Source organism: Cotesia typhae, unplaced genomic scaffold (assembly GCF_013202065.1).
Source record: "Cotesia typhae breed Kobodo isofemale line unplaced genomic scaffold, CoteBio_Ctyphae scaffold_13, whole genome shotgun sequence".
NCBI lineage: Eukaryota > Metazoa > Arthropoda > Insecta > Hymenoptera > Braconidae > Cotesia > Cotesia typhae.
Genome location: NW_027423774.1, coordinates 9803397 through 9827082, shown reverse-complemented (window position 1 = coordinate 9827082; position 23686 = coordinate 9803397). Strand labels below are relative to the sequence as shown.

Below are 23686 nucleotides of genomic sequence, written 5' to 3'. Positions count from 1 at the left end.
ATGATCGCGAGCAAGTTTAAGGGCTTGAACTAATACTCTATTTTAAGCATAAAATATGTCAAAATAAAAGTAAGGTTGGCAGCAAAAAACGTGGGCTTAAAAAACACAGCCTGACATCAAAGACAAAACTATTGTAAAAAACTTTAATTGTAAAATTTTTATTTTGCTCGATGAGTAAATTTTAAGTTTTTCGAACTTATTGTTTGAGTCTCAATTTATTCTGATAATTGTCGGAAGAAGTACTCTCTACAAAATAGCATAAAGTTATTTTTCCCCATACAAGCCCAAAAAAATTTACTGAATGATCTCGGTCAAGAACTTCAACTTTCCGGAAAAATAAGGTTCTAAATGGTCATGCCATCTGATTGACTGATTGAAGCTTAACTCATAGCTAGCAATTGGACCCTGGTTAAAAAAAGTATTGAGAACAATGGAAACGGAATTGAAAATAATTATTTTTACAATGAATCGAATTCTTTCCAATTCCGTTTCTATTGTTCTCAATACTTTTTTTAATCAGGGTAGAGAAACATTCTCTTTAAATAAATATAGTTAAAAAAAACTAAAGAACACGCTTTTATAAATAATATCGAACTAAAAAGTGGAAAATAAAAAGTGGAAAGTAATTTTAAAAATAAACTCAAAAAAGTAGTATATAAAAAATACTAGCAGAACTGAGAAAAAAGCGTGGCGCGCCTTGTGCCATAATTTTCATATATCGAGCGGGGAGTTAAGCTTTAATCAGTCAACCAAATGGAATGACCATTTAGAACCTTATTTTTCCGGAAAATTGAAGTTCTTGACCGAGATCATTCAGTAAATTTTTTGGAGCTTGTGTGGGGAATAGTATATCACACTCCTTGGGCAGGAAAATAAGAAAAGCCTCAGGTCACATGTAATTGTTGGCCGAGGCGAAGCCGAGGACAACAAACATGTGATCTGAGGCTTTCTTACTTACTTCCCGAGGAGTGTATGCTATTTTGCACGACTCCTGATGCGAAGCATCAGAAAGTGCTTTACGATCAAAAATTTTTTTTCGCCTCATTTTGGCGGCTATTTTTATTATTATAGCCTTGTTAGTTCACGGAATCAAGATATTTTGCATACTATTGTCGAGATAATTTAATGGAGATTAATTCCATACTTTTTAAAAATTGATTTACTGCAATAGAAAAGGAAAAAAACATCAAAATAGGTCAAAAAATTTTCCTGTCCGTCATGTATGAAACCCCGGAAATACTGTAATTTGTAAAAAAAACTCCATTATTTGAGTTAAATTTTTTTTTTAAATTCTAATCGACGATTGTAGGTCACTGAATGCGTATGATTAATTAATTCAGTGTTGTTTAATTGCAATTAATAAAAAACGAAAACTACAAGACTGTATATCTATATATATCCATGTAAAATTAACATGGATGGTGATATATCTATATCTATGGATATTATGTACATTTTATTTCACCAGGGGCGCCTGTGCATCACTTTCCTAGTACAGCTGTTATTTTTGAAAGTTTTTTTCTTAATATTTTGCACGATTCATGTGTTTTCTTTTCGTTATTTGTTTTTTTTTTATATTTCATAATTAAATGAGCATTATGAGTCGTGCACTTTTGGATTTTCCAAACTTTTTTTTGCTTGATGAAGTCAGTAAGTGGCAACTTCGTTTAGCGCAGCGGGCAGAAAGTTGACGCTTTCTGCCCGTCGAGCGAAAAAAAAATAATTTCAAACTATTTTGTAGAGAGTATTTCTTAGAGATCATATATAATTATATATAAGCCTATACATAATTAGATCTGATCATACCTGGGTATTATAACCCCATATATAAGCATGTATAAGTCTATACAGGGTGTCTCTGAAGTGGCGGGAGTAATTGTTGGGGTCGATAGAGAAAAAAATACTGAATCGAAAGTTCCTGAGCCAAAAATTTTTTTGGGCCATAGAATTTGAGTTATGAATTAAAAACGATAGCCAATCAGAAGCGCGCTATTCGAGAAATGAAATTGAGCGGGGAAGTAGAGGAGACGCGAGAGTGAGATGCTGCAATAGCAGCTTACTCGCTCACACAAAGCCGAGCATGAGAGGGGATTGTGACGCTATGAGCCGAGTACGTAAGTGTGAATGAGTGGATGTATGAGGTCGCAAGCGGACGGCTTAATGTATGAGTGTGTGTCCGTGTATCGCAGCATTATTGGAGGCGTTGTAACGCTGAATTAAAGCTAACCGGGTACTCTAAGACAGAGGAAAAATTTTAATTTTTATTTTTATTCGAAAAAATTTAATAAAAAAATAAAAAGGCCCAAGATTTAACCAGACCCACAGAAACGGAGAGTAAATTTTTAATTCTCATTTATTTTGCTGGGGATTATTTTCAAATACAAAAAAAAAAAAAAGGCTAAGATTCAACTGGAATCCAAAAAGAGATGGATGAAAAAATTTTATTTTTATTTTTAATCAGCAAAATTATTTTTCTTTAAAAAAGAGCCCAATCTCGACTGGAGCAAGAAAAAATGATTGAAAAATTTTTATTATTAATTTTCAATCAACAAAATTATTATAAAAAAATAAATGGGCCCAAGTCTCAACCGGACCCAAACAAACGGATAAAAATTTTTATTACTTACTTAATTTGGTGGAAATTATCTTTAAAAACGAAAAAATGCCCAAGACTCGATCGGATCCAAAAAAACAACAGTACAAAAATTTTTCCTTATTTTCAATCAGCAAAATTGTTTCTTTTAAAAAAGGCCCAATCTCGACTGGAGCAAAAAAATGATTAAAAATTTTATTATTAATTTTCAATCAACAAAATTATTTAAAAAAAAATAGTCCGCAGACTCAACCGGACCTAAACAAACAGATAGATAGTTTTAATTACTTATTTATTTTGATGGGAATTATTTTAAAAACGAAGAAAATCGCCCAAGACTCGACCGGACCCAAAAAAAAAAATAAATTGAAAAATTTTGTTTTCATTTTCAATCAGCCAAATTAATTTCTTTTCGAAACAAGGCCCAATCTCAAACAGACTAAGAGAAACTAATTAAAAAATTTTATTTTTTATTATTAATCAAATATTATTTAAAAAAGAAAATAAGCCACAGACTTAACCGGACTTAAACAAACGGATAGAAAATTTTTTTATTACTTACTTAATTTGCTGGAAATTATCTTTAAAAACGAAAAAATGCCCAAGACTCCATCAGACCGAAAGGGAGATGAATAAAAAAATTTTACTATTCATTTTTAATCATCATAATTAACTTTTTTTATAATAAAAGGCTCAATTTCGACCGGACCCAGAAAAAATGATCCAAAAATTTTATTTTTATTGTTGATCATCAAAACTAATTAAAAAAACAAATGAGGCCCTAGACTCAACTGGACCCAAACAAACGGATAAATAATTTTTATTACTTATTTATTTTGCAGGAAATTATTTTTGAAAACGATAAAAATGCCCTAGACTCGACCAGACCCGAAATAAAATAAATTGAAAATCTTTGTTTTTCTATTTTTAATCAGCAAAATTATTTTCCTTTGAAAAAGGGCCTGATCTCGACTGGAGCAAGAAAAAATAATTGAAAAGTTTTATAATGAATTTTTAATCAACAAAATTTTTTAAAAAGAAAATAGGCCCCAGACTTAACTGGACCCAAACAAACGGAAAGAAAACTTTTATTCCTGTTTTTTTGTTGGGAATTATTTTTCGAAACAAAAAAATTGCCCAAGACTCGACCGGACCCGAAAAAGATAAATCGAAAAATTTTATTTCTAAATATTAATTAACTAAATTATTAAGAAAAAAAAAAATAGACCCAAGACGCAGCAGGACCCAAATAAACGGATAGAAATTTTTTATTACTTGATCACCAAGATTAATTTTCCTTGAAAAGAAAGGCCCAATCTCAAACAGACTTCGAATAACTGATTGAAAAATTTTATTATCAATTATTAATTAACAACATTATTCTTAAAAAAATTAATAGGCCCCAGACTCAATCGGACCCAAATAAACGGATCGAAAACTTTTATTTCCCATTCATTTTGCTAGGAATTATTTTTAAAAACGAAAAAATGCCTAAGACTCGACCAGAGCCAAGAATAGAAGAATGCAAAAAAATTTATTTTCTCTTTTCAATAACAAACAAAAATTTATTGAACAAAAATCAGCCTAATCTTGACAAGACGATAAAAAACTGATTGAAAAAATTTATTATCAATTATTAATTGACAAAATTATTTCAAAAAAGAAAATAGGCCCCAGACTCAACCGGACCAAAACGAACAGATAGAAAATTTTTATTACTTATTTCTTATGCTCGGAATAATTTTTGAAAACAGAAGGAATTGCCCAAGACTCAACCGGACCCAACCAAACGGATGGAAAACTTTCATTTCTCATTTATTTTGCTGGGAATTATTCTGTAAAATAATTTTTCAATTAATCGTCAGGTAAAATGTCAAAAAATAAATTAAAACAAAAATTGAACTCAAGTCCCAATAATTTTGATATTTTAATTAAAATTATTTTTTAAATTAATTGACAGGTAAAATGTCAAATAAGGAATTGAAAAAAAAATCGCTCTCGAGTCCTGATAATTTTGATATTTTTATTAAAATTATTTATCAGTTAATTAACAGGTAAAATGTCAACTAATAAATTAAAAAAAAAAATTGAACTCAAGTCCGAATAATTTTGATATTTTAATTGAAATTATTTATCAGTTAATTGACAGGTAAAATGTAAAAAAATATACTAAAAAAAAAATCGCTCTCGAGTCCTGATAATTTTGATATTATTATTAAAATTATTAATCACTTAATCAACAAGCGAAATGTCAAATGATAAATTAAAAAAAAAAATTGAACTCAAGTCCGAATAATTTTGATATTTTTAATAGAATTATCTATCAGTGAATTAACAGGTAGAATGTCAAATTATAAATTAAGAAAAAAATTGAACTCAAGTCCGAATAATTTTGATATTTTTATTAGAATTATCTATCAGTGAATTAACAGGTAGAGTGTCAAATTATAAATTAAGAAAAAATTGAACTCAAGTCCGAATAATTTTGATATTTTTATTAGAATTATCTATCGGTGAATTAACAGGTAGAATGTCAAATTATAAATTAAGAAAAAAATTGAACTCAAGTCCATTGTTTGTCCGGTTGATTCTGGGCCCTATTTTTTTTTCAAAATAATTTTCTCGATTAATAATAAAAATAAAATTTTTCAATCAGTTTCTTCTAGTCCGGTTGAGATTGGGCCTTTTTTGAAGAAACATGATTTTGGTGATTGAAAATAAGGAAAAATTCTTTTAATTATTTTTTTGGGTCCGATCGAGTCTTGGGAATTTTCTTCGTTTTTAAAAATAATTTCCACCAAATTAAGTAAGTAATAAAAATTTTTATCCGTTTGTTTGGGTCCGGTTGAGACTTGGGCCCATTTATTTTTTCATAATAATTTTGTTGATTGAAAATTAATAATAAAATTTTTCAATCATTTTTTCTTGCTCCAGTCGAGATTGGGCTCTTTTTTAAAGAAAAATAATTTTGCTGATTAAAAATAAAAAATAAAATTTTTTTCATCCATCTCTTTTTGGATTCCAGTTGAATCTTAGCCTTTTTTTTTTTTGTATTTGAAAATAATCCCCAGCAAAATAAATGAGAATTAAAAATTTACTCTCCGTTTCTGTGGGTCTGGTTAAATCTTGGGCCTTTTTATTTTTTTTTATTAAATTTTTTCGAATAAAAATAAAAATTAAAATTTTTCCTCTGTCTTAGAGTACCCGGTTAGCTTTAATTCAGCGTTACAACGCCTCCAATAATGCTGCGATACACGGACACACACTCATACATTAAGCCGTCCGCTTGCGACCTCATACATCCACTCATTCACACTTACGTACTCGGCTCATAGCGTCACAATCCCCTCTCATGCTCGGCTTTGTGTGAGCGAGTAAGCTGCTATTGCAGCATCTCACTCTCGCGTCTCCTCTACGTCCCCGCTCATTTTCATTTCTCGAATAGCGCGCTTCTGATTGGCTATCGTTTTTAATTCATAACTCAAATTCTATGGCCCAAAAAAATTTTTGGCTCAGGAACTTTCGATTCAGTATTTTTTTCTCTATCGACCCCAACAATTACTCCCGCCACTTCAGAGACACCCTGTATATGATCAGACCTGATTATATATGAGTCAATATATAATTAGATCTGATCATACCCGGCTGTTATAACTCCATATATAAGCCTATATATGATCAGACCTGATTATATATTAGTCTATGTATATTTAGATATGATCATACCTGGCTGTTACAACTCCATATATAATCATATATAAGTCTATATATGGTCAGATCTAATTAGATATGAGTCTATATATAATTAGATCTAATTAGATATGAGTCTATATATAATTAGATCTGATCAGGTTTGCATGGTCAGATGTTTATGAAAATTTTTCTTTGAAAAAAATTTTTTTGCTAATCACAATAAGTAGAATGTGATATTTACCATTACGTTTAAATAATTCTGAAATAAAAAATTTAATCATAATCATATATATACGTCCATTTATGATCTGATTATGTATGGGTTCATATATAATTAGGTTTGATTAGACCTGGTTGCTATAAACATATATAAGTTCATCGTATGTGTTTATTAGGATCAAGATTTTTCCTTGAATTTCGATTGAAAGAGGTTTAAATGTTGAATATTCCGGTGGAAATGTTGGTCTTATAGAAAAATTTTTTAAACACAAGTTTCTGGTGATTTAATTTTATGCAAAAAATGGCACTTATGATTTTTTGAAATGCTCAATAATATTTTTCGCCGTAATTCTAAAATTGAGATTTATAATTGATGGTTTAAATTTTAGCTAATTATGAAAATCTTAATTTTAAAATTACGGTTTCCTTAATGGTCCTGAGAAATAATTATGAGACATTTTTTTTTATAAAATTAAATCTTGAACAACTTTTAATTAAAAGACTTTTTTAAACGACCAATATTTTTGCCATAAGACCATAAATTTGAAAATTAAAAAAAAAAACATCTCTTTTAGAAATCACATAAAGTGCATTATAATGTTTAACATTAAGCTCATATAATTCTGAAATAAAAAATTTGTTACATTTTCTATGAGATGTCTTGGTTTGCTCTTTTACTGTCTACAAATGAAATCATTATTTACTTTATTGTTTATATAAATGTGATGTTATAATGAGATTAAATATATCATAAAATCAATTTCTATATTGCATTTCTAAAAAATTTATTTTATACGCTCTCTATAAATAAGATGAATTTTTTTTAATCTAAGACAACTTTTGATAAATCAAATTACTAAGTTTAAAATATATATATGGTATTACAGTGTCATATTCAAAATATTTTGTAAACTTACAATAACTATATAAATTTATAAACCTTTTGATAGAAGAAACAAAACCATAAACATTTTTATGTGAACAATAAAAAAATAAAAACTGCATTTTTTATTCTACAAATTCAAAATTTTAAATTATTGTTTTGGTGGTTTTAAATAATTATACTGTGGTAGAAATAAAAAAAAAAAAAAAAGTTTATTTTATGAAACGTTGGACATAATAGTGCAGCATATATAATTTATAAACCATTTTACATCAAAGATAAAATGTTGAATTTATTTTAAACATTCATTATCATTACCAAACCATTTTAAAATCATTAGGTTGTTTACAAATATAATGACTAACTCGCACAAGTTGAAACATTGATTTAATATCGTTTAAATTCAACAACATCAAATTATTAGTTTCCACAATCGGTATAACATGCTCAACGGTTTTTTTAGTAGAAGAATTATGAAACATTTTGATATGAGTTACATTGAAACGACGAATCACAATAAAAATATCATTTTGATTCTGAACAAAAATTTAATTGAACCATACACAGTAAAAACATTAGTATCTATTTGGACTGTATGACTGTTTGTTTTTGTAATTTTATAAATTTCAGATGTATAAATAACTTTATTAACTTTAATACGTGTGTAAATAGATAAATTTTCAAATTCCCAACCATTAGATAATAATATATTGCGTTCCGCAACATCAAGCTCTTTTTTTATAACGTTATGCCCTAAAAGTTCATAATTTTTTGACTGATTAGTTCTAGCAGTAACGTTTCCTCGTTCAGCTATACGATTTTTCAACATCTGGATGCCTTGAGCAATTTGAACACAATTGACAATTTCTTGGCCAAAATTCCTATTACCGTGGACACATTTTGCAATGAAACCATTGTAGTTTTTAAATACAAAGGCAGAAGTTGATCGTAAAGGTCCCCATTAGGGTGGGTCAAAAAAATCGAATAATTTATGTTTGACTTTATACTCTGAAAAATAGGTTCATAGACACCTAAAAAGAATTCTCTCCAAGTATAAGCTCTTAATTATAACGGGAAGGTCCTCCGCTTTGCGGGTTTCTATTTTTTTCGAATAATCAGATAAAAAAATTTATATCTCGCTTCCAACTGCTTGGAAAAATATTCCGTGGCATAGATTTTGTGAGAAATTGAATGCTTTACAAAAAGGTCTCTTATGACTTTTTCAAAAACTCAACCGATTAAAAGATATTCATAGTTGAAGTTTGGCTATTTTAAGGAAAATATTCGTTTTTATTATGAATTTTATAAGTCGATGAAAAAAATTATTTCGGATTGCGGAACTCATGATTTTGTAGGAAATTTACTGCTCTACAAAAATGGTCTCTTATGATTTTTTGATTAAGTGAAGCCGTTACGAGATATTCATCGTCAAACATTAACGAATATCAATATTTCCAGTTTTTGATCAATAATTCGATAAATTTTAATTTAAACTATGAGTTTCAGGAAAATTTACATAAATTTGAGTTTCGATCGATAAAAAAATGTTATAAACAATTTTTTTAATATTGTTTTCAGTCTTGAGCTTGTTTGATTGCATTAAAACAAGAAATTAGAGCATTTTTTTCGACATATAGCCAATGATTAGTTTAATTTGAAGTGAATGACATATTTCTTTGTCAAATTTAATATGAAAAGTATTGAATCAAGTGAGAAACAACCAGTATTTAACTTTTTTATAGATAAATTTTTTATTGAATTATCAATTGCAATATAATTGTCTATATTTTTAACATAACAGTACGCTATTACTATAAATAATTTCTTTTATTACAATTTGGGAATGTTTTTGATGTTCTTTGACAACTTGCAATAAGTACTGGAATTGTTCTTCATTTTTGTCAAGCATTGATTATATTCACTGACTAATGCAACAGCTCGCTCTGCTGAATCATTGACAACTTTTAGTTGTTGAAAGTATTCTTTATTTTCGAGATAACTCTCATTAGTAGGCCATAATTCAACATCGACATCAAGAAAGTCATACGGTAGATCGAAGATTTTGAAAAGATTTAATGACTTTTTAGACACAAAGTCACTTAGAGTTCTCTGCGCCAATGAATTCAAATCTTTTTAGCAATTACAAATCTTTTAGCTTTAGAATCTGTACCTTCACGAGTATTAACAGCTTCAACAATACTTTTTTTACTTCTAATGGAACGCCATCGTCAAACAGTGATAAAATGGCAAGTTCATCGCTCAAATACCATAAGTGCGAAATCATTTTTTCACACGTAGCTGAAGAAATCAAAGGATTGATATGTTTGTACTCCAATAAATTTTTCATAAACTGCAAGTCATGATAAGCAGCAGTTGTTGCAGAAGTTGATGAAAACCAAGCTTTTAAATACAATGTGACTATAAAAATACAGAAATGACGAAGACCATGCAATTCTTTCTGAGAGAGTTTGAATTCATCTCTGAATAGATACATTTTCAAACTATAAATGGCCTTAGCCATCCATCTAGCATGATGAACAGCACCAGGACGTTTGAAAGAAATCTTTTCTTGAGGCATTTCTCCAAGGAAAATCAATGATAATTCCAATAATTCTTTATCTAACTTATTATAACATTTCTTTATCGATCGAAACTCAAATTTATGTAAATTTTCCTGAAACTCATAGTTTAAATTAAAATTTATCGAATTATTGATCAAAAACTGGAAATATTGATATTCGTTAATGTTTGACGATGAATATCTCGTAACGGCTTCACTTAATCAAAAATCATAAGAGACCATTTTTGTAGAGCAGTAAATTTCCTACAAAATCATGAGTTCCGCAATCCGAAATAATTTTTTTTCATCGACTTATAAAATTCATAATAAAAACGAATATTTTCCTTAAAATAGCCAAACTTCAACTATGAATATCTTTTAATCGGTTGAGTTTTTGAAAAAGTCATAAGAGACCTTTTTTGTAAAGCATTCAATTTCTCACAAAATCTATGCCACGGAATATTTTTCCAAGCAGTTGGAAGCGAGATATAAATTTTTTTATCTGATTATTCGAAAAAAATAGAAACCCGCAAAGCGGAGGACCTTCCCGTTATAATTAAGAGCTTATACTTGGAGAGAATTCTTTTTAGGTGTCTACGAACCTATTTTTCAGAGTATAAAATCAAAAATAAATTATTCGATTTTTTTGACCCACCCTAGTCCCCATCTTTTAACACAAAGTGGTAAATGAATAAGTTGATGGCAGTTGTATGACAAAGCTCTATCACCATAAAGACTTTCGATTTGAGATACAAATAACTGCAGCAAGTTATCTGATTCTTCAAGATAATCTTGAGTTATTGTCGTTCTGACTAAATTAAAAATTGATATTACTAACAATAGCCAATGCTCTAAATATTTCTGAGGTAAGTGATCAACAAGTGCAGGAAGAGAATAAAATAACAGAAAATTATAATTTTCTGAGGCTTTATACAATTTAAAATGAGATAACTGTCTTGGTAGTCTTGAAAAGATTGAGGAACTCGAATACTGCACATAAACTTATCAATATCTTCGCTTTTGTTTTTAATATTCCAAGGACCTTTTTTATCAAACCAAATAGTCATGAGTTGCTTAACAACACCAAGTAAAACCGAATGCATGGTATTCTGGTATGACACATGTTCCAATGTCAATTAACGGTAAACAAGATAAAATAGAATACCCTTTCACACCTCTTATTTGATCTTTATTCTCTAGTTGACGTAATTTTTCAGCTTGTGCTTCCATTCTTTTACCAGTTCTAATTTTAGAATCAATTCGAAAAGGATAACAACGTACAGTTTTTTTCCAGCAATTTTTGTGCATTTAACCGTTTTAATTTCACAAATGTTGCATCCATATCGACCATTAAAGTTTAAGATGTTTTGCAATTGCGCCCGAGCTGGTGCATCTGCAATAACTAATGGAGCAACTATTTTAGTATTAACTATTTCTTTAGTTTTAGGATTTGTCCAATCAATACCTTTACAAAAATATTTTCTTAGTTTTAAACAAATTGGCATAAGAAAAACATTCATCGGTGGTTTAATAAGGTTATCATACCACAGCCCAGCAAATATCACATATTTATTTCTAATATCTTGGGGAAGTTCTGCGATGATGAATAAAACCGGCCAACAATGGCTTTTAGCACTTTTTACTAATGCTAGGCCATCAGTATTAAGAATCAGAGTTAAATCAAAGTTAGTTCTTTGATTTCGAGAGTTAACTCTGATGTACTCACTACCATCAACAATATCCGATATATTTTCAACATTTTGCAATGTAGGTTTTTTTAACTTTTCAGCTAAGTTGTAATTTTCAAATAAAATTCTAATTTGATCACCAATATCGAATTCATGAAAAAAAGAAAAATCTTTTGAATTAGTTGTCGCACATATAGAACACTTAAATGTAATTTTCTTGTTTAACATCTGACTTTTTAAATTAAATAAACATTTTCTGCAATAATAATGTTTAATAACTCGGCATACAGGAGCAATATTTTGGGCATATTGAAATAACTTATACACTGTTTTTGGCAATTGATTGTCTGCAGGTAAAATTTTTAGTTGCATTTGTAACAACTGCTGCAAAGCAATTTTCGTAATATTATGTTTCACATAAAAATCTAATAACTGTAAAACACATTCATCCGTCGTTACATTGCTGTTTTCATGCAACATTTCGTATTCATACGCATTACCAATAGTATCATTGTCATCACTATTCTCATCAACTTGTTCATCAAAATTATTTTCATTATAATTATCATCATTGTCACTTATATCATTATTTATTGATTCTTCATCACTTATATTTAATGGAGCAGGATTTTCATCATCTGTATTTTCACTGGAAACACTGTCACAATCAGATAATAAATTATTAGGATCATTGCCATCAACATTTTCAGTGTCACAACGGTTCAAAATCTCTTGTAATTGATAATTACTATTCTGATCATTATTATCATTATCATCATCATCAGAATTATTAAAGTTATTATTTGGAGTCGAAATGTCTTCATCGAAATAACCTCTTGACCGCCAGCGACATAGTGTCCTCAATGGAATCTGAAATATAAATAGATCAATTACAATTATATAATTACTAATTGTAAAGAAATGTTTATGCACTTGAAGAAACTAATTTACAGTTATTTATTATTCAGATATAATTCATTTATTTCTTTATAAAAACTGTTGTGCTTACCTGCATAGATGAGTCAGATGTGTAAAGCTTGTATTTTTTTACCATGGATCGGAGATAGCGGATTATCGTCACTATTTCCACGCTTTGACATTGTTCAAATTAACTTTAAAATCAATTTTATTTTCCAGGATAAGTGATTTTCTGAATAATTGAGCTCGATTATGTTTGATTTGTCGCACTACTAAAAATCATATATTGATAAAAATATATATATATATGCATATATTAATAACGTATGTCGTATGACACTAGCGCCACTGAACTACTAAATAATAATAATACTGAAGTTAGCCGTGAGCTGTCAATTTTAAAAATGTTTATAATAAATCAATTACAATAAAAAATACATCTAAAAATTTTTACTTGTAATTTTTATTAATTTTCACATATGAAATTTTTTTTATAACAATTTAATTGCCATAAAATTTTAATAATATTTTTTATATCTGTCAACTTCAGTGTTATGAATAATAGCTTATCTATCGATAATATAATTTTTGACCGCGGAATTAGAATAACGGTAGCCATTTTGTATGAGGATCATGTTACAAACTTAGGTAGGGCACGCCGGCAATAAGCATATTAGAGCAACGCGGGCTATCGAAGGTTCTCGAAGGTTTAATTTGGCGTCATTACAGCAGATCAAAACTTGTTTTAAGTTAGCGTGTGTGTCCACTCGTTGAATTTAAATATTTCATGTGAATAATAGTGTTATATAAAAAAATATATTATTTGCTTCAATATAATAAAAATTTTGATTAAAAAACAAAACCACATCATGTTTATTGTCAAATGTGGACGTGATAATTCACACGCTAAAGTTGATGACAAAAATGTCATCTTTGACAAAGCTAACCCACCCAATGAAGGTGACGAAGTCTATTTTTTTTATAATAAAATTAAAGAGCGAGGAGAAGTTGTCATGATATCTAGTAAGTAATTTTCAAATACATTTTAATTTTCTTAATAAAATTTATTTTTGTGTCATTGCTATCTTTGATTTAGTACGATGATTCTCTTTTTAATTGATCAGCATTGTCTTTCAATGAAATTATCTTTCAGATGATGTGAGTGTTATTGACAAAACTTTCTATGAATTAACGAAAAAGTCCAGAAAGCTTGACGTTTTGTCTTCGTCTTCTGGTGATGATGACGATTGTGATGATGTTAAAACAAGGACTCTTCCAAAAAACGACCAAGAAAGGTTAATCACAAGTACTCATCAGAGTCGTACGAAAATCTTGATTTGTTTAATTTAACAAAGCTGAACAATGATTCGTCACAGGTAATTTGATTGTATTTCAAGGAAAATTTTTAAGATCTTATTTTATTTGTATGAAACACTCATATCAAATACTATTTATTAAGACGTTTGATGTTTTATATTTTTATAACGAAAAATTTTGTTATTATTATGTAAAATTTAATTAAGTTTCATGTAATTTGACAAATTCTTCATTTTAAATTAAATAATTTTAATAATTAATGAGTAGAGTATATGTACTTATAAATAATTTAAAATAATAATTGACTATTTACAGTAAAATTATTAACAGAAAATATTAAAACTTTAAATTGAATGATCTAAAAATTTTTTACAAATTACATTGAGGCTAATTATAGTTTTAAATAAAAATTAGAAAGTTTTTTTCTATATTAATTGTATGGTTAATATTTTGTACTAAATTGTGGATAATATTTTTCTAAAAAAAATTGATATTTTTAGGACTCTTTGAAAAAACGGAAGAAGACAGACCTTGATGAATTTGAATCATCCAATAAAAATAATTCTCATAAAAAGAGCCGTAAAAGCGATAAAGATGTAATATATTCTTTTATAGTATTATTAATAATCATTTAATATTTTACCGCGAAAATTTTCATTAAAAATTTTACTATGGATTTTTAAGTACTTGCTTGATGATAAAATATATTCCCCAGGACTTAAAAAAAGTTATAAAAAGAAGGCTGATGATTTGATTCAATCATCAATTGAACAGAGTATTTTGGATAAGACGGACAAAGTCCCTGGAAAAAATCGTCTAGTCCATCGAAGGATGAATTGAAAAAGATGCTGGAACAAATTCAAAACAAACTTGCCTTTGCCGAAAAGGTTAATGGTAAATATCGTCTTCATTTTCTATTATAGAATGTTATTTCTTAATTTTCTTCAACTCTTCTTTTCTTTTTTAAGTATTTTTAAAGTTATCATATTCAAATTATAAAAATATAAATAATCACATTTAGGTAAATATTAAGGTTAATTGAAAATCTTTATCATTTCTATAGCTACATCAATGAAAGAGTTTAACTCTTCGATTGTTAAAAAATCATCCAAAACAGCAAATCAGAATTGCGATGATTCTCGAACTGAGTCAGAAGTAGACACAGACGAAGAAATGAGCAAAAAAGGTAAGTCAGATGATAAAAGCAAAAATTTATTTGATGAATACGAACTAGATGATCTCACCGGCGTTAAAGACAACAAATTCACGAGTGTTGTTCCTAGTGATAAACCCGCAGCACATAAAGTCAGTAACAATAACAACGCTGATAAAACTCAATCAGATGCTATGAAGGATCTCATTAAAGACGATGATCTGTATGGAAAAGATTGGGCAGACGAAAAGGTACGCATTGAATTGAAGATTTGTAATTTTTTTAAATTTGATTGAAATTACAATTATTTTGCCGTAACTATACTGGTTATTATTATTATTATTTGTTATTAATTGCTCAGGGGGGTTTTCCCCGGAGTCCGACTCTCCGAGGGCCCAGCCTGAGCGCCATCCATTACTGCTGCACCACTCCACACAACAAGGCGGTTAGTGAGTGCAGCAGGCCAAATTCATTTGCCTAAGTAGACGCAGGGATCCCAAAATGACAGCCTTTTGCATCCGCACTGCTAGAGACACGGCTGCTGAACTGCAAGCCGGTATCTTCGCAAGTGAAGACACAAAAGACTGTTTCATCCCTCCAAGGACGCCGACAACCAAAACGACGAGCTTGACACGGTAACCTGGGTACAGTTTGCCAATTTCAAACAGGAGATCCTGATATATCTGGTGTTTGTGCTCTTCTTTGGCCGAGATATTGTATTCGGCTGGGGCCGAAAACTCAATGACATAAATGTCACGAGTAGCCTTGTCAAAGAGCACAATATCAGGTTTGTTGTGGTCAATCCGCCGGGTTGTTGCGAATGGTATGTTCCAATAAATTTTGGAACTGTCATTCTCAACAACCTGCGGAATATCTCCTGGCAGATAAGGCAGCACTGGTGTCTCATCGATACCGCAGCTATATCTGAGATGATAATAGAGTACTCGCAGGGCAGCATTGTGACGCTGTATGTAGGCACCTCTTGCCAGCACAGGACATGCCGACAAAAGGTGCATCAGCGTCTCCGGATGTTGTTTACACGTCCGACAGGACGTGTCCGGAAGCTGCGTCTGGAGCACCTTGCTACGGTATTCGAGAGTGTTGATAACACCATCTTGGCAGGCAAATATAAATCCTTCGGTCTCGGACATCAGGCCAGCTGACTTCAAGAAGGAGAATGTCAGCTGGGTGGACAAGCCATGGTCACGGACGTGTTTGAAATACACGCTGTGCATGGACTTGTCCATGTGTTCACCGAGGAGTTTTTTTCCTCGGCGGCTATCCTGACGACGCTCTTGAACTCCTTTTTCGGGAGTTCAATGAGAGCGTTTATTTCTCCGAGACCTAAGGTATTTGCCGCGTAGATTGCTGCCTTATACAAGAACGACCCCTTCCGCGCATTTTCATGACTATGAACAAATTGCATCAGGAAGTCGTCCTCGTCTGCTGTGAAATTGGCAACCTCGTATGTTAAACCCAGAACCAAACGATCGTGAAGCCGCTCCAAGCTCTGCAATCCTCTCCCTCCGATGTTCCGGGAGAGGTACATCCTGGCGACTGATGAGTTAGGGTGCATGCTCTGATTCATATTGATGACTTTACGGGTTTTGATGTCGAGATCTTTCAACTCATTTCGAGGCCATTTCAGGATCTCAAAAGAGTAAAGTAGGACCGGGACAGCGAGCATGTTAGTAGCTGAGACTTTGTTCTTGCCGGAAAGTTCTGATGACCAGATCTTCCGGAGTCTCCTAACATACTCACTGCGAAGAGTTGTTCGGACTTCAGAGACGGCATGCATTTGCCGCTCTTCAATCCCTAGATATCTGTACAACTCTCCGGCGTCTAATTCTCTTAAGACGCTCCCATCCACTAATTCGACATCTCCACCCGTATCAGAGCACTTACCCTTCGCCAGGTGTACGACCGCACACTTGTCCAACCCAAAAGACATTCCGACATCTCGTGTGTACTCTGCTACGATGTTGATGGCCGTTTGTAGATGATCTTTGTTGGCACTGTATATCTTTAGATCATCCATAAACAGTTGGTGAGTGATCGAGTATACTCGATCACTCGGTAGCCCCGCAGAGTACCCACGAGTTTGTCGGAGGGCAACAGATATTGGCAGCAGTGAGATGCAAAACAACAGAGGGCTCAGAGAATCTCCCTGAAAGACGCCTCTCTTGTACTGAACAGTTCCGGTTACGTGCAATGCATTTCCACTTCCTATGTGAAAACGCGTTCGCCAGAGCTGCATCGTACGTTGTATGCATCCCACTGTTGGGCGATTGATTCCGAGGCATTTGAGCAGATAGAGAATCAACTCATGTGAAGTTGAGTCAAATGCCTTACGGTAGTCAATCCAGGCCATAGACAGGTTGCGTTGGTAGTAGATTGCGTCTTGAATGACGCATCTATCTACCAACAAGTTGATCTTGCAACCTGACACGCCCTGTTTACTGCCACGTTGTTCGTATATCTGTTGCCACACAGGCTCTATCTCCTGCAAGATACGGTTATTTAAGATTTTTGTAAAAATCTTGTAAACCGCATTCAAGCAAGTGATAGGCCTGTAGTTCTTTGGGTCGGACAAGTCACCCTTTTTAGGGATGAGTACGGTTCGCCCTTCTACCAGCCAGTCTGGAATTGGTTCGTCGCCCTGAATGTATGATGTAAAAATCCGGGCCAGATGAGCATGTGTAGAAGAAAATTTCTTCCACCAGAAGATGTTTATGCCATCTGGACCCGGGGCAGCTCAGTTCTTGCTGCCATTCAGGGCTTTACGAACCTCTTGCACACTGACTGCAGGGCTCTCTTCGGCGATATCCTGCCGTCGGTGTTCTCGACAGAATGCCTCGAAGTCGTGCAGAGCTGGAGTATCCGGGTTGACGTTTGGTTGATCTCCGTACAATTCACTCCAAAAGGCTTCCACTCGCTCAGATGATGGATAATTCTCGGGAACAGCGGTTTTAGGTGACAGAAAGCGTGAAGGGTTGGATCGAAACAAAGAGTTGTCGATCAACCGCTTCAGCCTTTTCTCTAGTGACTTTTTGGAAGCCACCAGAGCCCGCAACCTGTTAAGAGACTCTTCTTTGATGACAAGAAGAGTACTCTTGTTCAGTGTGTGATGTCGCCTTCGAAGTTCTGCCGCCAGGCGACGAACTTTTGGCGTGTACGGTCTTTGAGTACTAACATACTCTATGACACACTGAATGCGGGAGACTTGTTTCCGAGAAATGTCAATTTTGTGTCCAAGTTGAGCGATGCGCAGCTTCAACTTCGCCTCGAAGGAGAGAGAATGTCTTCTCTCTATCGGCAGAAGCGAAGCCGCGGCACCGTAGACAACTTAATAAGCATCGCTTATTATTATTATTATTATTATTATTATTATTATTATTATTATTATTATTATTATTATTATTATTATTATTACTATCATTATTTTGAGTGTTATTTAATAAAAATTTTTATAATATAGATGGAAAAATTAATAGACAAGATTTACTGTAAAAAATCTGAGTATGACTTAGCCAAAACATTGTCCAGTCAAGCAACTCATGTTGCGCGGAGATTAATAACTGGTGTTTTCAAACCTTCCGGTTATTTAACCGCTACTTACACTGGTCAAGCTCCACGCGCTCATAAATCAGAAAAACCAGCATTGCAAATAAAACCGCTCAATGAAATTGCGCGAAATGAAATAGTTGGTAATTAAATCAAATATTTAATTTTGTTGTTGGATCTAAATTTAATATCAGCTTTTATGTTGATAAATTATTGAATTTATAATTTTTTTCTATATTTCAAATATCTTTTTATAACTTTATATATACACTTATAAAATGTTTTTTACTATAATCACAACTTTTTCTGATCTGTTTTAGATTTTGCTTTACAACTGGCTACTAATAAGGGATGGAAAACTAGAAAGGGAGTTCCTCATACTAGAAGCGAAATTGAAAGAGCCATGTCTCAAAGAGTTGGTGAATTAAAGCGGAGTCATGAACTCGAGAAGAAAAATATTAAAAACCCGACTGGATAACATTTAGAAAAATGTTTTTTAAATATTAAAAAAAAAAAAACTTTGAATCATTTATGTCTTATGTTAAACTATTTCACTATATGTTGCACTTTATAATGAGCATTTTTATTTTCTATGATTAATCTTTTATTATGTTAAATATCGTTCAAGTTTAATATAGTAATAACTATTTCAAGAGAAATAAAAATTAAACTATATTAGAAAAATTAAAAATATTTTTTTGGATTTCTGTTATAAAAACCACTATATTTTATATTTACTACTATAGTTGAAAACAAGTTAATAATTATTGAATAATCTGAAAATTAAGAGCTAACTAAAAAATAATTTATTTCTCATCATGCGATGTACCAACTCTGATACATATATCTGGCCATATATAATTAAATTTGGTGATATATATAATAAAGTAAAATTAGACTTGATCAATTTTCGGATTTGTTTATGTATAAACAGTTATATATACTTATACATGAACATATCTGTTCATGCATGATTATATCTAATGATACATGGTTAGACCTGGCCAATTTTTGGATCCAATTATATATGGATAATTATATATGATCATGTATAAATAGATCTGATCATATATGATCATGTATAAACAGATCTGATTATATATAATTAGACCTGGCCAATTTTTGGATCCAATCATGTATAGATGATTATGCATAATTATATATAATTAGACAAAAACTTTTTTCATCGGGATGAGTGATAAATATCACTAATTTATAGTGTTATAAACATAAAATTACCTACATAATTACTCTATCACATCAGATTTTTTTACAAACAAGAAAAATGGTTTTTTCTTAATTTAAAAAAAATAATCAATTATTATATTATAAATACATATATTTGAAAACTTCTACAGAAAATGTCATATAAAATAGTCGCTATGAATCTATTTTGAGTGAGATCTTTTGCGTTTATCTGTAAAATTACGTCTGGGAGTAATTTTTTTATGGGAATCGTCAATAATATCACGTTTTATCGACCAGCAGTAATCAGCCATCATATTCAAATTCCATCGCCCTTGGTACCTTGTTTCCATAGTTTTGATGTCTTGGTGAAACCTTTCACCCTGTTCTTCACTATAATCACCAAGATTATCAGGGAAAAAATCCAAATGTGAATCTAAAAAATGGAGTTTTATGCTCATATTACACCTCAATTTTTGATACTTATTTAATAAATTTGCCACAATATTTTTATAGTCAGGATGCTTGTGATTTCCTAGAAAATTGTTGGCAACATCTTTGAACGCCAGCCAAGCTTCTGATTTAGTTGTATTTAATGTCTTGTCAAATTTTTCATCGGTTATTAAAGATCATATTTGTGGCCCATCGAATACTCCTTCTTTTATTTTTGCATCTGATAACCTTGAAAATTTTTTACTTAAGTATTTAAAACTATCATTTTCTTTATCCAATGCCTTAACGAATTGTTTCATCATACCGAGTTTAATATGAAGCGGAGGTAATAAAATTTTCTTAGGATCAATTAAATTTTCTCGTATCACATTTTTGGTTCCCGGTTTCAGATTTGTACGAGGATTCCATTGTTTTTGAACGTAATGCTTTGCTCGTGCCCTACTGTCCCACTCGTATAAAAAACAAGGATATTTCGTGTATCCTAACTGCTGACCTAACAGCATAGTTATAATTTTTAATAAACTAATGATTCTTCTTGATTGAAAAACGGAAGAAATTCCTCTTCACGTTTCCTGTACCAAGCAAAATGTGTATTAGGAGCTAACAAATTTTTTGCATTAAGTCTAGATCCCAGAAGTTGAGCAGATTCTTTAGTAAGATTTAAATCTCTAACTAAATCATTTAATTCACCCTGTGTGAATTTCTGAGGCTGATTTAAAATTGGTTCAAAAACTTCATTAGATTCTTGACGCTGCATATTTTGTTCTGATGATGTTGAGCTAAGACCAGATATTGAACTTGAAAGAGGCACTGGAATATCTGGGCCGTGCGGAGAGGACGTGTTACTGAGGTTACATTTGCGTAGACTATTTTGTTTTTATTTTTAGCATTGAAACCTTTTACATTGGTACAGCAAAAATAACAGTCATCAAAATGATTGACTTGCTCTCTCCATATCATCGGTCTACCAAAAGGTAGAGATGCTTTTTTGCCGTATGTCCACTGCCTTAATAGTTCAACACAAATAGTACACACAAAGTTCGGAGTCCACGATCTGAGTTGAATTTTAAAGCCAAAATAAGAATTATAAGTCTTTTCCACAAATTCAATAATTTTCAATTTCTGTTTCAAAGTCATAAAATTTCCACAAATGTAACAAAATGTATCTGGACTATTACGACACTTTCTTGAAAACATTATATTTTTTCGACAGTTTTAAATCACAAAACAACAATTGAATATTTTAAACACCAATAATGAAATGTAAACAATTTTTTTAAATAAACAAACTGACTTTAGCAAACCGTTTGTAAACAAAGTAACTATAAAGGCTTCTTTCCATGTAACACGTTTCGAATGGTCGCGTCGAGGTTCTAACTAATATATTTTCTCACAAGATGTCACTTAATTCGATAAAAAAAAGCGGCATGACTTATTAATTTAATTCATTTTTACTGAGCAATCAAAAATTGCGAATATATTCGTTTTATCAAAAATCTGATGTGATACGATAAAATAAGGTCTGATTTCGGTATCAGCACTATAAAATTAGTGAAAAAAATTTATTATATCTCAGAAAAAAAAAATCATGTCGGCCGGTGTTATCAGAATAAATTGAGACTAAAACAATAAGTTCAAAAAACTTAAAATTTAATCATCCAGCAAAATCACAATTTTTAAGCTATTGCATAGCTTTTATCGCGGGCTTTGAGCGCGGCGACCGAACCAAGAAATTCCGTAACGAAAAAAACCTAACAATCGTCTAACGTCGTTTCAGTTCGGTAGACTTCGGCACGGTGTTTGTGTGCGTGCGATTATACGTATGCGTGTAGAGTCTACACTGTATAGGTATTTATCATCTATGTACAACAGTGAATAGCTGTACGCGTAAAATTTGTGTACAAATTATTTTGAATATGAATAAACAAAGTGCATTTATTAATGAAGAAAGTGATGAAAAAATAGTGAAAGAAAATGAGTGAGTACTCTATATACATAAATTTTATTATAATCACAAATGCAGTATTTTTTGAATTTATATATAATACTGCTATAAAAATAACCTAAAAATATTTGATATTAAAATGAGCGATCTTAATTTAGTACCTTTGTTTTTTGTATATAGGTAATACACATTAATGCCGCACAGAGAAAGTATATATGATATTTTATATCTATATAAATGTTCATCGCGCGAAATCCGATGATCAAACTCTTAAAAATATCGTTTTTTTGTTCAAATTTTTGAATGAATAATTGTTTTGGTGTGTAATTACACTATTTATACCTAATTATTTATACCTATTATTTATACCTAGCTATTTTCGTTTTATAGAGAAGAAATACTTAAAGAGCTGAAAAGAAAAAGAAATTGTGAACGTCAAAGGGCATAAATAAAAAATACAAAAAAAAAATAAAAATACAAATACGATTTACAAGATTCAGTTACGAGATAAACAAATGTGTTAATTCTTACCGAAACTTGCATGACGCATGATAATCAGATTGAAATACCTAATTTCAATTGTATTGTTCAATTCACACGAGGTACTGTTCCAAAAGGTGGGGTAGCTATTTACCAAAATAATAATAATGTTACTAATATTATGACTCCGAATATTGAAATAAATATTGCACACGTTAGCGATGTTAATGTTAGGCGCTCATTTGTTGGAGATATTTGTGCGTGCTTATGCAAACTTAGAAATGGCCTACACATAGTCATGATAGCAATTTACATTTCTCCGAATCCAAAATTGGACGTGGTAGAGCATTTTATTCATCACACTTTACTGGAGTACACTGAAGATGGGTCGAAAATACTTGGTACAAATGGTAATAAATTTCCACTTATTTTGGCTGGCGATTTCAACATCAACTTCGCTGATAAAAAATCAGAGCGGTTGACAACTTTTCTTTCGGAAAAATTGAATTTGAAAATGAATAATGATCCACAAGAATCCACAACAAAATATGGGGCCACCATTGACGCGGTATTTTCCAGATATTTAGAGGATATCAAGTCTCAAACTTATGTTTCTTATTTCAGTTACCATAAGCCTATAGTTTCAATGATAAAAATTCCAGAATAACCTACATGTATTGTAAGATAATAAAAATATTTTGAACAATATTAACTTCTCATTTATTCAATAAAAGAAAAAAATTTGTTTTCTTATCGGTCACCACGCTCAAAAAGTGTAACTTAAATTAATATCAAAGAAAAAAAAATAGCTTAATACTGCATGAATAAAATAAACAAATAATTATAATTGCATAAGTTGATAAAAAAAGCTATGCAATAGCTTTACCGTGGCAGTCCCCGAGTGCCACACGTGTTTTTTTGTTAATTAAAGTTTTTTGTAATAGTTTTGTCCTTGATGCCAGGCTGTGTTTTTTAAGCTACTGTGTTTTGCTGCCAACGTTACTTTTATTTTGACATATTTTAGGCTTAAAATAG

The 23686-nt window shown here is 31.1% G+C and overlaps 2 protein-coding genes across 3 annotated transcripts in view; both read left to right on the top strand.

Moving 5' to 3' along the window:
* LOC141534585 (uncharacterized) overlaps positions 1-23686 on the top strand; it is a 348478-nt gene that overhangs the window by 185513 nt on the left and 139279 nt on the right. The gene's annotated exons all lie outside the window — the stretch shown is intronic.
* LOC141534588 (uncharacterized) lies at positions 13026-14713 on the top strand. 2 transcript variants are annotated; one of them, XR_012480443.1, is made up of 4 exons: positions 13026-13577; positions 13708-13930; positions 14372-14467; positions 14587-14713. XR_012480443.1 is itself a non-coding variant. In XM_074254019.1 (2 exons), the coding sequence occupies exons 1-2, from the start codon at positions 13424-13426 to the stop codon at positions 13902-13904; spliced, it is 351 nt and encodes a 116-aa protein (XP_074110120.1). In that variant the 5' UTR covers positions 13026-13423; the 3' UTR covers positions 13905-14001. The 2 variants fall into 2 exon arrangements, 1 of the variants encoding a protein (XP_074110120.1); XM_074254019.1 differs by lacking the exons at positions 14372-14467; positions 14587-14713 and having other exon boundaries at positions 13708-14001.